Consider the following 13,850-nt stretch of genomic DNA (forward strand, 5'->3'; position numbering starts at 1 on the left):
AAGCGCTCCCCACCGGCGGCGGGCGGGGCCTCGCCGGGCCGCGGTAATGGCGCTGGGCGGCCCCGCCGGCACCGCCCGCCGCCAGGGGGCGCGCTCCGCCCGCGCCGCGCCCCGCCCGCTGCGCCCCCGCGCGGGGAGAAAGGGAAGGGCACCGGCGGGAGGTGGGATCGCCCCGCTCCCGGCCTGGAAAGAGGGGAGGCACCGGCGGGAGGTGGGATCGCCCCGCTCCCGGCCGGGAAAGAGGGGAGGCACCGGCGGGAGGTGGGATCGCACCGCTCCCGGCCGGGAAAGAGGGGAGGCACCGGCGGGAGGTGGGATCGCACCGCTCCCGGCCGGGAAAGAGGGGAGGCACCGGCGGGAGGTGGGATCGCACCGCTCCCGGCCGGGAAAGAGGGGAGGCACCGGCGGGAGGTGGGATCGCCCCGCTCCCGGCCGGGAAAGAGGGGAGGCACCGCCGGGAGGTGGGATCCCTCGGCTGGGAAAGAAGGGAGGCACCGGCGGGAGGTGGGATCTCCCTGCGCTGCGGGAGAAGCGGACGGGAGTCACTGCCCAGAGCTGGGGTCCCCCTGTCCCTCCCATGTGCTTCCCGCTGGGCCCGCGGGAGGGCTCGTTCGCCTCCTCTGTCAGCCCTGCGGGAGATGCGGCGGCCGGAGCGCCCCGCAGAGTTATGTGAAATAGGTGCCTTGCCTTTGGGAGCGGCTGTTGCTGGTTTCGTGTTTTTCGGCTTTTTTTTTTTTTTCAGAACCGAAAATTGCTGTCAAAACAATTCCAAGTATCTGCACTGTTTCCTACACGTGGTTGGGTAGTACAGGATAATTTGTAGCAAGAAAACTGTCGCCACACCTTGGGGAGCCAAATATGCGCAGGTGAGTTTTGCTGGAGCCAGAGTCCGGTTTAGATCAACATTATTTAAGTATGTAACAGCATTAATAAGCAACGGCGTGAGGAAAGGCTAGCACCTCGCTCAGGCTCAGAAATTTGTAAAGTAAATGTAAGAAAGTTGCCTCCAACGCTGCCAGACCTTCCACTTCACTTGAAGAGAAGCGACCTCATTCCAAATGGCCAGGGAAGGCTCAAAGGCAGACAATGGACAAATGAAAGGAGCATAACAGAAAAGGTGATATTATTGAGCTGTCTGTATCACCACCCATTCCTGTCCTTAATATCAGAACAAGGAAGTGGCAGGTTGGAATGAAAAATGCAAATATTTGCCTGCCAGGATTAAGGAAATATCTGTATGGCTCCAAGAAGACAGCCCAAAGGAATATGTTAAGCCAGTGAAGATCAGCATAGACACGGATGAGTGAGCACAGATCAGAAAGAATAATTCAAACATGGAGCACCTCTGCTTTGGTATCCACCAGAACCAGGAAAATAGTGTAATTTTTGGAGATTATGATGCACAAAAGGTATTTGATGGCAGTGCCAGAAGCATGGTTCTAGAGAGGACTACAGCTGTAAAAAACAGACTGTCTGTAGTACTTTTGTTTGTTTATTTGTTATTTTTCTCCTTGGCAGGGTTCAGTTTTGCTTGCCAAGACAAGGAAACAAACACAGCAAGACTTTAGCATCACAGAGAATACATTTCTGCATAAAGAGGAAAACAGAGTATATGGCTGAAAAGGGAAGGGATGATATGCCAGAAGAGGGGGATGTGATCCTTCTCCTTCACTCAGCATTGGCCAAGCCACACCTGGAGGGCTGACCCCAGTTCTGGGCTTCCCAGTACAAGAGAGACATGGACATACTGAAAAGAGCCCATCAAATGGTCACTAATATTTTTTAGAGACTACAGCACCTCTGCTGTGAGGAGAGAAGAGAGCTGGGACTGCTCAGCCCAGAGAAGGCTCAGAGACATCTTACCAATTAATAAAAATATCTGAAAAGTGAGGGTAAAAGGAGGACAAAGCCAGTAGCTTTTCAGTGAAATCCAGTGATAGGAACAGAGGCAGGGGAAACAAACTGAAATATAAGAGGTTCCCTCTGAACATCAGGGAAATTTTCACTGTGAGAGTGACTGAATGCTGGCAGAGGTTGTCTGTGGACGCTGTGGAGTCTCCACCCTTGAAGGTACTCCATAGCATATGGATATGATCCTAGGAATCTGGTTGTAGGTAGCCATGCTTGAGCAGAGAGGTTGGACAAGCGACCCCCAGAGCTACCTGCCAACCTCAACAATGGCGTGATTATGTTGAAAAGCCAATCACACCACCCCTCCTCATTAAAAAAAAACCCCAAACCCCACAAAATAACCAAACCCAATTCCAAAACACCCGCTCATTTTCATGGATCTATCAGCAAAGCTTCCTTATATCATCTAAATAAGTAAGTACTCATTCTGTGCCAGCCGAAGGTAATAACAACCCTTTTGGTTTTTTCTAATCTGCTTTGGGCAGTCTGCCATTACTTGTAGGCAGCTTCATGAATGTCTTTAATTAACCTCAGCTTGTCTGCAAGGATTTCGGGGTCCCTCCCATTGCTGATCCTCCTGGGGAGCTGTGTGAGGTGGCTGTCCCTGCCTGCTAGAGAGCAGCACCTCTGACCAGCACAGCCTGAAAGGGCAGGGAGGTGGCTGGGCAGGTGTGCAACTACCAGGGCCGCAAACTTCAAACCAGTAAATTCTGGAAATTATTTACAGGCAGTGCCAGCCAACAAGCACAGCCGTTGTGGCGCTTCCTTTGGAGGGCACTTCAATGGATTTAACAGCGACTGAATTGCATCATGTACAGTTTTCCAGGGCTTTTAAAGATGAAATCCCTAAAGCTTGGTCTGCTAGCAATATAATCTCAAAGTAGCAAAGACATTCTCATAGAGAGTGGGAGAACCTTCCCCAAACATGTACAAATGCCAAACACTAAGTACTAGCAGCTTTTGGAAACACTAAGTACCAAGAAAAGCCAGGAATTCAGTTTCACAGTTTCCCTCCCCAGGCTGTCTGCACTTTGCAGCAAATTTGTACCTTGGGGCTGATTTAAATTTTTGTTTTGTCTTCCTTTACAACAGAAATAACAATTCTTAATTGTTATTAATTATCCATTACATCGTATTAGACCATGCTGGCATTCTAATTAACTTGTAAAATTCAGTCCAGAATACTCAAGCAAGTAATTTAATAGGATTCACAAAACACACACCACAGACTCATAAGGAGATCATTCCTTCCATTCCAGTATAATACAGTCAATGACAATTTTCTTCCTATGCAGTTTAAAGAAAATATGGTAATCTGCCTGCTTATTTCAGCTTACAAACCCATCACGAAGTTTAACATTCTGCTGCTAATGCACTTGGCATCAGGTACAGAAGTGCCATTATCCCCCACAGGCAAGTCAGGAAGTAGAGACAGAGACACTGAAATTAAATTCACAAAGGAAGCGTGTGGCAAAGCAGGGAATTTGGACTCCATGTCTCCAGACCAGCATATTAATCACAAAATTAATGCTGTTTTATTTTTTTACTCTCATCTCTCCCTTTGAGACCAAAGTAAAATGCAGTTTTAAGTAGGCATATGCTTTTGATGTTCTGTTTCCAGACTACTTTACATTTTCCATCACTGTTGAAATAGCAAACTTACTGTACTGCAGCTAGCAGTAACACTTTAGTGACATGGACTCAGCAGTGCCAGGTTAACAACTGGACTCTTTGATCTTTGAGGTCTTCTTCAACCCAAATGATTCTGTCACTCTAAAGTGACAGCACAAAGCCTTTACCTATTCAGAGCTAAATGCATGATCAGCTTTGCTGACATTGAACAAGCATTATTGGCCATTATTGTAGGCCTGGGGAAGAAGTGAGAAAGGAAGGGTTATTAAGGACATATGAGAAGGCAGCTGCCTGGTCAAAGAATTTGACTGCCTGTCTCTAATCACAAATACCAGCATCTTTACATCAAGTTCTTTTTCTGGAAATGAAAAAGTATTTTGTAAGTAACTTCTAACTGTGGTATTTGCTCGAGATTTTGCTTTCTTCCAGAACTTCATGCAACTGCAGATGGTAGATTCATAGAATGGTTTGTGTGTTTAAGGGATCTTAAAGATCATGTAGTTCCAACCCCCCTGCCACAGGCAGGGATGTCTTGTACTAGACCAGGCTACTCAGAGCCCCATCCAACCTGGCTTTGAATACTTCAAGGGATGGGACATCCACAGCTTCTCTGGGCAACTGTTCCAGGGCCTCACCACCCTCACAGTAAAGAATTTCTTTCTAATATCCAATCTAAGCCTATTCTGACTCTGAGAGCCTGTTATCAGAGCATCCCCATGATTGTTTACCTTAATATAATCAATGGATTTAAATTGTAAACTGTGTCAGTGTTCATGTCACACCTCCAAAGCTGTGAAGCTAAAGCAACAGGGAAGGAAACTTTGACCATGTAAGTAGGAACAATTTTTGAACATGGTGTGTCTAGCTAAATATTCTTAGCAAAGCTGTTAATGAATTAATGGGTGAAAAATTATTTAGGTTTCACATTTTTGTTCAACATTATTAACTCCACTAATCAATTGAAAAAATAAGTTTTGACCACTATTTGATAACTCTTTAAAACGTTGCTGTTATTAAAAACAATATGTAGCTTGCTCAGAACACTGGAAGACATTTTAGTGATCATTCTGACATCCATATAAAAGAAGTCATTTCTGCTTCATGCATTTTAGACACACCTAGTATATTTGGCATCAATTTTTCTTGAAAGAGGGAAGGAGACTGCAAAACCAAGGATATAAATTTTATTGATCAATCTCAAACTTTTGCAAAATTGATCAATAAAATTCCATATTTAGCAGCATAAATTTCTGCTTCATGACAAGATCAGTACTTGTGCAGACACAGTAAAGGCTAAAGAAGAAACTTAGAGCAGCACCACAAAACAGGTACTTTTAAGATATAAAGACTCTTGGAGATCACGGTATTACTCTCACATTTTTTATAGTAAAAGTGTGTAATTTTTCTATTTCAAGCTTTTTGTCACTGCAATTCCCATCTTTCCCAGAATGTTATAAACCTATCCTTAGATTTTCTGCATTTTCTGAAAATCCTCTTCCTGCAAGATTTCCATAATCCCCCACCACTGCAATCAACTGGTTTAACCAGTTTCCAAGAGAAAGCCTGGTGGGTAGTCAGGGCAGGGACAGAGAGCTGCCACGTCAACAGCAGGAACTGTTTAGGGTTTTTATCACCACCATCTGCTTTTCTCCCTGTTGCAGAGGCTGTGGCCCTCTGCCCCTGGAGCAGAGGGAGCACCCACCAGGTCCCTTGCAAAGGTGGGCAGCTTCACCTGGACTGCTACAGCTGCAGGTTTAAGCCAATGCTGTGACTAAATGTGAGAGGAACATTAACTAGTCTGTATAAATATGTGGATGCTAAAGCCAAAATGATGCAATTTGCCTTCTCCCTTGGCAAGAGTAATGCTGAGCATCAGCAACTTAACTCCACTAAGGGGAGTAATAACAGTAAAACAGCATTTGGGTAGAAGCCTTCTTCTGAAGCTCTGTAATGGTTTCTATGCTTTTTATTTTTGAGATGCTCTGCATGCTGCAAATGGCAAGAGAGCCAGGAGCTAATATGTACCTCCCCTCCGGAAACAGTTTGAGTGTTCTCAGAACAAGCTTCGATTTTCAGGCACTGAAACAATAAACCCCACTTAAATCCTATGCTTGTACACAGCTGCTATCCAGTCTATCAATTTAAAACACTTTCAAAGGCTGCTGTGGGAGGACTGGGACTGTGCCCATGCCCAAAAGAGCACACAGTTTTTGACGCTGATTACATTTACCTTGGATTCTTAAGAAGCCTTTAGGCTGACAACCAAAAAAAAAAAAAAAAATTGCCAATACCAAGGCATGCTGCTTTGTTGGAGCAGTAACTCATGTTCATTTCCATACTTGCTTTACTACTCTCAGTCTTCACTATTCAATCCAGCCTGAATCCTCAGAATGAGCCTGAGAAACACAGGACAGGAAAGAAAGGAAAGAAGTTCCTGAATCTAAGATGCATGTTTTCATCCTTTCACAACCATATGATAAATTTTAATCAAATTCATTTAAGAAGTAGTCAGATTTTTATTTCCCTTCCCCATAGCATATATAGACTTATGTGAAAGCTGTTAGAAGTTAACTGCAGGTATCAGGCTCTCTTTTTTGACCCTTATATCCATTTATTATGTCTCTTTTTTATGGCTTATGATCCTCTCTCTGACCATGTATTTGTGTAATAAGCATGGTCTAAGAAAAATGGTTGGCAAGAAAATAAACACACCAAACCCTTGCTTAAATCAAACCAAGCATCTCTTCATCCACTGAGCTTGTAATCTTTGTACAAGACAATTATGCAGATAAAGAAAAACTATTATTACAGCCTATTAGGGAAGAGGTAATTATGGCCATTTCAAAGTTGAGTGCAATTAGAAACACGTGCTGATTTATAGGGTAGTTAGTACTCAAACACACTAAGTGCAATCCTGCTAATAAGGCCATTAACAGCTTCTGCAACCCTCCTCCCCTTCATGCCTAATATTGTCAGATTGCTGGTGATAATCTAGTGACACATTTGAAGTCATTTAAATGAGCTTTTAAAATTTTCTTTTTAAAAAAACCCTAGAACAAACCAATTTATTTTCTGTTCACCCAGAAGAATCCATTGCTGTAGTTGCCTTCCAAAGTACAGGCTGCGGATACTATACCAGATCCATAAAATCTCTTCAATACAATGGTAGACAGTCCTTGTTTTCTACCTTGCACCTGAGTAGCATTTTCTCAGGTAAGAACAGGCATTAATGGAAAAAAAAAGTCACTCTCTTGAGTAAAGGTGAATTTTATTGAAGTGTGACCACATGAAAAGGCCACCAAAAACATATTTCCAAACAAAATACTTATCTACCCAGACTAGTAAGTCTGAAATTACTACATCAAATATTTTTATCTCTTCATACATTTGGTTTCTCAGCGTGTGAGTGGTGACTGCTATTTGCAAGACTTCTAAGTGAGATATTTTCACAGTACCAACAATATTAGAACTAGCAGGTAGTTTAGGAAGTATTGGTGCACTGGGTGAAGCTAAGGCATAAGCCAAATTAAGCATGTATGTTTAAGCTGGCTTCAAAGTCACTTAGTACAAAGTAAGGAGAATTTTTAGGCATTCCTCCACAATTTCATAATATATAATCTCTTATCACAGCAAATAGATGGAGGGAGATAGACGAAGGAGGATTTAAATCTAGAAAATAATAGAACCCTGTATTCTCACAGTTATACTTCAGGGAAGGAGAGTCATGAAAGAAAAAAAGCAACCTTGCTCTCCTGTGTATAATTTCTAATATGGTTCCCTTTGGCCAGCCTGAACCCTAGATTCAACTGGCCACATCTACACAACAGCCTGACAAGTTCTGATCTTCCTGTCTTTCAGCTGGAGCACTTTTTGCTTGCACAGATGACTCTCCCTTCTGGATAAAGGGAAAATGAAAGACATATAACCCATTTCTGAGTCAGCATTAGATAGCTGAAAATTCAGCCACAAGTGCAGGTTTGGGAATGCTAAATCACTCCCATTTTTGGTTTTTACTTAATATATAATATGTATAGTGACAGCAGAATTACTATTATTATTATTATTTTTATTATTATGCTCTCCTAATGCTTGGGCTGAAGGCAGGCTGTTAAAAGATAAAAATCGGTCTTAAGCTTATAAACATTTTGGGCAAGGGTGATATTTTCTGAGAAACATTCTAATAAATGTGGCACTGTAAAGAGAACAAAAAGAACCAGAAAGCAAAGTCAGCACAGTGCTCTTCCAAAAAAGAGTATCACAGTATATCAAGAAGCAGCAGTACTAGTTAAAACTTTAAACTGTTTTTTGAAAGCAAATCACAGCTAAAATGCTGTACATTAAAATGCAGATATATGACATATAAAAAATTCTCTATGCAAAATAATCCTGTTTCCAGTTCATGTTCTTCTATGCCATTTATTCAATTGTCTGTTAAACTTTATTTTCTGACAATCAGTTTACTGCCATATAGGTAAGTTCGGGCAATCTTAGCAACAGAAAACAGTTTAGTAACAGTTATTAAAATATTTTTATACTAATTAAGATCTCTATCTTTCATTGTAAAAAAAATATATTAATGCAAGTTGTTCACTCTATTCATAAGTACGGTACTCAAGTTTTACTAAAAACAGTGAGCATGCAACTCAGACTTGAAAGAAGTCAATAAGCAACTGGTATTTCATACAGCCAGTGATATATGTTACTTGCACACCTTTATTCACAGCTTACAATGTTCAATAATTTACAGTTCTGAAATATGTGCATTTTAAGAGGAACTTGTCACAGCTCTTAAGCAATAGTGGAGACTGAATCAGGTCAGCAGCAAACGGAGTGTGAATGAAGTGAGACAAAGCCATGCCCTTCTACTCATGTGCTTCCATTGTTAAAATCACAGCAAGAGGACAACTAGCACTTATTCTTATACATGTTTCATATCTCTCCTGTTGCTGTTTTGGCATTCTTCTGAGTGACATTAACCAAATCCAGCTGAATAAGGAGTTGGAATCCAGCATCCAAGATCTGGTCCAAATCATTCCAAAGGCAAATGCAAGAAAGGCTAAACACAGCCTCCTATGTGCTACCTACAGACACCTAAAAGACTTGTCCCTCACACTACTGTTGATCAGTTCTATGTTCTGAAAGTTCTCAGAGGATGTTTTCCCCAGTAGCACAAACCATAAAGGTTCCAGTTAAAATATATATTGGAGGGGAAGAAAATAGAAGTGCCTCAAACAGTGGAAAGGAACTAAAATACCTAAAGAAAGCCCGTTGGCTTTGTTGATTGTGTACTGAAATATATACAACAAGCAAAAAATTAAACCAAAAGCAAACTTACTGAATGGTTTATTCTCAACATGTTGCCGTTCTGCTGTTCAGATGTTCAGATTAATCCCAGTCTGAAATAAGGCAATATTAAAGGAACAAGCATCATTTCCTCAGATCTAAGGTAGATAGGAAAGGAAGAGCCCTATTTAGTATTTGTATGGGTACCAGAGAAAGACTCTCTGTAAAACAACACAGAGAATATGATAATATGAGTGAAAAAGACATGAAGACTCTGGTTTAAACATAAGCAGGATTCAATCGTGTATGCTTTTCAAAACCTTACAAATAAATTAAGATGGTGGAAAGGCATTATGGACTGTATAAAGGAGCAGATAGCTGAAGGTAAAAAGAGGTGCTGTGTTGACAATAGAAGAAGAGATGGTAGAAATTTATTTTTCTTGGGAAAAACCTATAACATTCTGTTGAGTAATCTGGAACAGAGACCATCTCATCTGTGCAAATATCTGCGCAAACAATGTACACACACAGAGGTAATGGAGAGAATAAGATCTTCAATCATTAGAACATTTAAGAATGCATCTATTGACAAAAGCTTCATTCTTTTCTCTCAGAAGTTAACGTTAGGAGTCTGACCTGTGGGCTCAGATTCATTCTTTAGTGTCTTCACTATTACTAAGTCAGTATGAGTAGTCTTGTCATCCAATTAGAGACATTGTGACAGTAATGGAACGTTTCTTCCTGGTCTTTTCCACAAACTTCCAACCTCAGATTAAAAAGCCCTAGCTTAAGCCCTTTCTCACAAAGCTTCAGCTCACTTAGGAGCTCTGAGACTTGGAGCACTATCCTAAGGCTTCCATAGATGCCATTAATCTCTACTATAGTACCATGCCCAGGTGTGACAAGCACTGTATTTCATACAGATTTTTGCACCCTCTACATTTTATGAACTGTTGCCTTCATGTTCAGCAAAACAAAATAATTTAAGAAAGACAACAACTTTAAAGCAGAAAATGCCCTGTTTCTTAATTATCTTATATTTTGTAGCCTTCACAAGAGAGGAAATAATTTTAAATTTCTTAAATGTGCAGAGAGCAACACTAACCATATAGATTAGCTAGCTGACAGTGATATGTGAAAGCAACTGTAAACACTTTTAAATGCTTAAAATCTAAACTCTAGTTATTCCAGTTAATATAAGGTCAAACTTTTAAACTGATATCAAAAGAACTATCACAGGTTGACAAATTCTGTTTCCAAACTATTTGCAATGAATTTGTCACTTCTCATAGTTCTTATTATTTGCTTTAACATTTACAAGAAAAATAGTTCACTGCTGCCAGAGCATAACACAGGACCATCTTTCAGAGCTACTGTAGGCTTCTTTCTTAGTGGAGCCTAAAAAGCTGAAAAAAACCACACAAAAATAAAACCCTGTAGTTCAATGATACAATACCAACAGATCTACAGTAAGATTTCTCAGTTTTGCAGTTGTGGAATGTTTTTAAAGATTCAGTGTTTCCACTGTTTTATCGAAGTCCTGACCAGCTGTGGAGGTACGAAGCCCACCCAGAAGGCCGTGAGGTACTCTCTTCTTCACCTGAAGGAGGAAGAAAAACATAATTTATATTAGCTTAGACATTTATTATGTTAGACAGTGCATCATTTGGTTACATATCCTTGCTCCCATTCCTTGCCTTTATCCTTTTACACATGCTGCCCTCAAGCTTGGTGAGAAAAGAATTCACTCTTGGGCTGACACAGACATGGATTGTACCACCAAGTCCACTTTACTTTGGGTACTTAAGAATGTCCAAAAAAGGTAATTTATCACCATTTTCCAGAAAAATCCAATCAGTCTTCATTAGAGGGCCAGAACAACATCAACATGCTTTTAACTTAACTTACATCTTAATTTTCCAAAGGCAGCCTATCATGAAATGCAATACTTGAACACTTCCCTTTTTAATGTGATTTTGTTCACAAGTTTTAAGTTTTGATATGTACAAATGTTGCTTACCATTTATATTACTTCTAAGATAAAGTATAGGTCAGTTGCTAATGAAGTACAAGAAGCTACAGTTACTGTCCTTGAGAAGTGACAAACAATACCTTAAAGAGCATTTAAGGGAAAAAATGCTGCTGAGAGTATTTGAAGCAGAAACAGAACACTACTGTACAAAGAAATCCAGTGTTTATTTCTTGCAAATGCCTAACTCTTTTTATGTCCTTCCCTAGTTCCTTTATTTCTTCAATGAAGAACATATTTTAAGATATCCTTAAATGTATTATATTGAAACTAATATTAGATGTGCAGTACTGCCTTGAGAGGACCACTTTAGTTATCTGTTTAGAACATCTGCAAAGAAAATAATTCAATTATATAAATCTCTATTGTGAAAAAAAAATTAAACCCTACTCAAAACATGAACATAAAATTTTTCAACTTACCATTGTCTTCCTAAAATGTGAATGTTTCAGAAGAAATTATATTTTATGTCAATTTTATGGTATTTGTTCTGTTTATTGAAAACTGAATAGTAACTTCCTAACAAAGAAAACAGTTTTATGACTAGTTCATTGGCATTATGATACTAAGTTTTGTTTTTTCTCAAAGGTCTACACAACAGACAGCACAGAACTATCCTTTTCCTTGTTCACTTTTCATCTTTTTTGTGACAATATTTTGAACACCACCTACCTTGGGCAATTGCAAACAACTTCCCCTTCTCTTCAGGGCTGAGTTGCAACATGGTGTCTATAACTGGGAGCAGCCGTTCCTTCTCACTTCCTGATTTCAGAAATATGAACTGCAATAGAACATTCTTCAAGTATTCTAGATTAGCCACAGACTTTTCTCTCTCTTGATTTCTTTCCAATCTTCTTATTTCATTCTTAAGAAGCTGCAGATGAGGAAAAAAAATGTAGGTACTTCTTGCCTCACTTAGTAAGTAATTGAACAAAGGTCTTTTGAAAAGCTAAAAAATGAATTGTGTAGCTTGCTTCAAAAAGAATAATGCATGTTTAGCAACATATTCAGGACAAAAATTCAGTGAAAATAAAATATGTGATAATGTTGTAAGAAATAACTTATTGACTAAAAATACCCTTTTTGGATAAAATTTGTGCAGCATAGAGATACAGTATCAGTGATAAAGTAGTAGTAACAGTGGAACAGATAAATAACTTGGAAATCTGATGATATTAATTTAAAAGCATATTACAAAAGAAAACTTAGTACATATACAAACGTCTTCAGAAAGCTCACTCGTACATTAGTTCATGTGTCTTCTTTTAATTTAAGACAGCTAAAACAGGCTACAGGTACAGAAACCAGACAATGCTTTACTTGGGAATTTCTGCTTTTATCTAAGTGAAAATAGTACAGACCCTTTACTAAACATTAAACTTTCCAACTCCAGAAGTTTTTTTTGTAGAAGCTTTTACTCCTACACTCCTCTTCCCCTTCCCCTCAGCCAGCTAGAAACTGTGGTGGAAAAAACCCCAAAAAACTGAAGTATACTCTAGAAGCACTAATTAGACCTGTGGAATAAAAGCCTCTCCCAAATTAAGTTATACATCACCAAATTTTATGGGCTGGGATTTTCTGAAAGATATTTGGTCTAAGAAAGAGACCACGGAAATTAGAGCTGTCCTCACATCTCTTGTGTGTCTGCTAACCTTTATTTGTTCCATTAGGATTGCATTGGTTGCTTCTGATTCACGAAGTAATTCATTCAAGTGATCAGCACTCTTAGCTGTTGTGTTTAGTTTCTGAATCAGTTCATCCTTGCTGAGATCTGCTTGCCACTGAGATGGTTCTGCAATTAATTGGAAAAGAAAACTAAGAGAAGGAAAAAGCACTTGCATCTACTTCATACTAGCTTAACATCAGAACTTGATTAATGCAGTTTCTTATGAACAGAATTTATGCAAAGTCAGAGTGCAGACTTAACAGGCACCAATGCTGCTGCTGCATGCTTATTTTCTGATTTATTTCTGTTTATATAATAGAAGGGGGCTGGCAAAATAGTGCTAGAGTACCTCGAGATACCTGGTTTTAACTTATTCCTTGTTTCCTACCCATAAATGGAGATTTTCAACATTTATCCATGAAGTGTTCAGTAGACTTTTAAAACAGGATTATATGCTACCATGTATTTTTCTGGTTTTTGGGGACTCCTAAAACATTCTTTTTCATGCTGGATTTCACTTTCCTAGGAAAAAAAACTTATGAATAAAGTACTGTTCTAATAAGCCTCATTAAGATAAATATAAATTTTATCCTTTCACTAACAGGGTTAAATCAGCACTTAACTGTCCCTAGTAGAGACTTATCCAGAATCCAAAAATTTCTGTAACTATTCACTGACTTGCTCACCCAGTCTTTTCCCTTTAAAAGCTCAGAAATACAACATCTTTAAATCACTAAAACCTGTAGAAACGTCCTACTGTAAGTCCTTAATCAATGACAAAACTCCTACAAAAGTTCAGGACAGTTCATGCTTGCACCTAAAAGCATGAGAAGACAATGATCTAAAATATTTTGAGGGCACAAACTTCTGCAACCTATGTAGGAAAGCACTTCTGAAAGCCACGTCCTACCTACCAGGCTTTGCTTCTGGTGAGTTCAGCAGTTGCTCCAAGGACTGAACATAGGTGCTGGCTGAGGACACAGACTCTGTGTCTGTTGTTTCCATACCTTCTCCCTCTTCCCTAGCCACAGTGTGCACATCGAGCACAGGAAGGTCAGTGTTCCGCCGCTCTCTCAAGGTCTTCGTTGCCGGATTTGAAACAGCTGGACCTGAAAGATACTTACTGATGTTCATATCAGAATGAAATTGGGAGGGCTATTTCCTAGGTGTGACTGTCAGAGATTGAGAGTGGTACACAAAATAGTCTTCAAAATGCCGGGAAAGGTGAAGCCAAAAGAAAAAGCCAGCTATGCACATAACATTGATAACAGTAAAACACAGCCTTTCAGCTCCGAATGGCCATTCCAATCAAAGTCTAAACCCAAACTT

The 13,850-nt window shown here is 39.9% G+C and overlaps 1 protein-coding gene across 4 annotated transcripts in view; it reads right to left on the minus strand.

The window, feature by feature from the left end:
* Positions 1 to 6,659: 6,659 nt before the first annotated feature.
* GCC2 (GRIP and coiled-coil domain containing 2) overlaps positions 6,660 to 13,850 on the minus strand; it is a 31,297-nt gene continuing 24,106 nt past the window's right edge. The window contains exons 20-24 of one of the 4 annotated variants that reach the window (XR_004060740.1): positions 13,436 to 13,630; positions 12,508 to 12,647; positions 11,528 to 11,729; positions 8,879 to 10,426; positions 6,660 to 7,735 (exon numbers count right to left, since the gene is read on the minus strand). Coding sequence is in view for 1 of the 4 variants with exons in the window: in XM_030948555.1 (XP_030804415.1) it covers positions 10,356 to 10,426; positions 11,528 to 11,729; positions 12,508 to 12,647; positions 13,436 to 13,630 (608 nt within the window). In the remaining 3 variants the exon portion in view is untranslated. Of the gene's footprint in view, positions 7,736 to 7,952; positions 10,427 to 11,527; positions 11,730 to 12,507; positions 12,648 to 13,435; positions 13,631 to 13,850 lie in introns of those variants that run through there. The other 3 variants (XR_004060742.1, XR_004060741.1, XM_030948555.1) reach the window with 3 other exon arrangements.

Source organism: Camarhynchus parvulus, chromosome 1 (genome assembly GCF_901933205.1).
Source record: "Camarhynchus parvulus chromosome 1, STF_HiC, whole genome shotgun sequence".
Taxonomy (NCBI): Eukaryota; Metazoa; Chordata; class Aves; order Passeriformes; family Thraupidae; genus Camarhynchus; species Camarhynchus parvulus.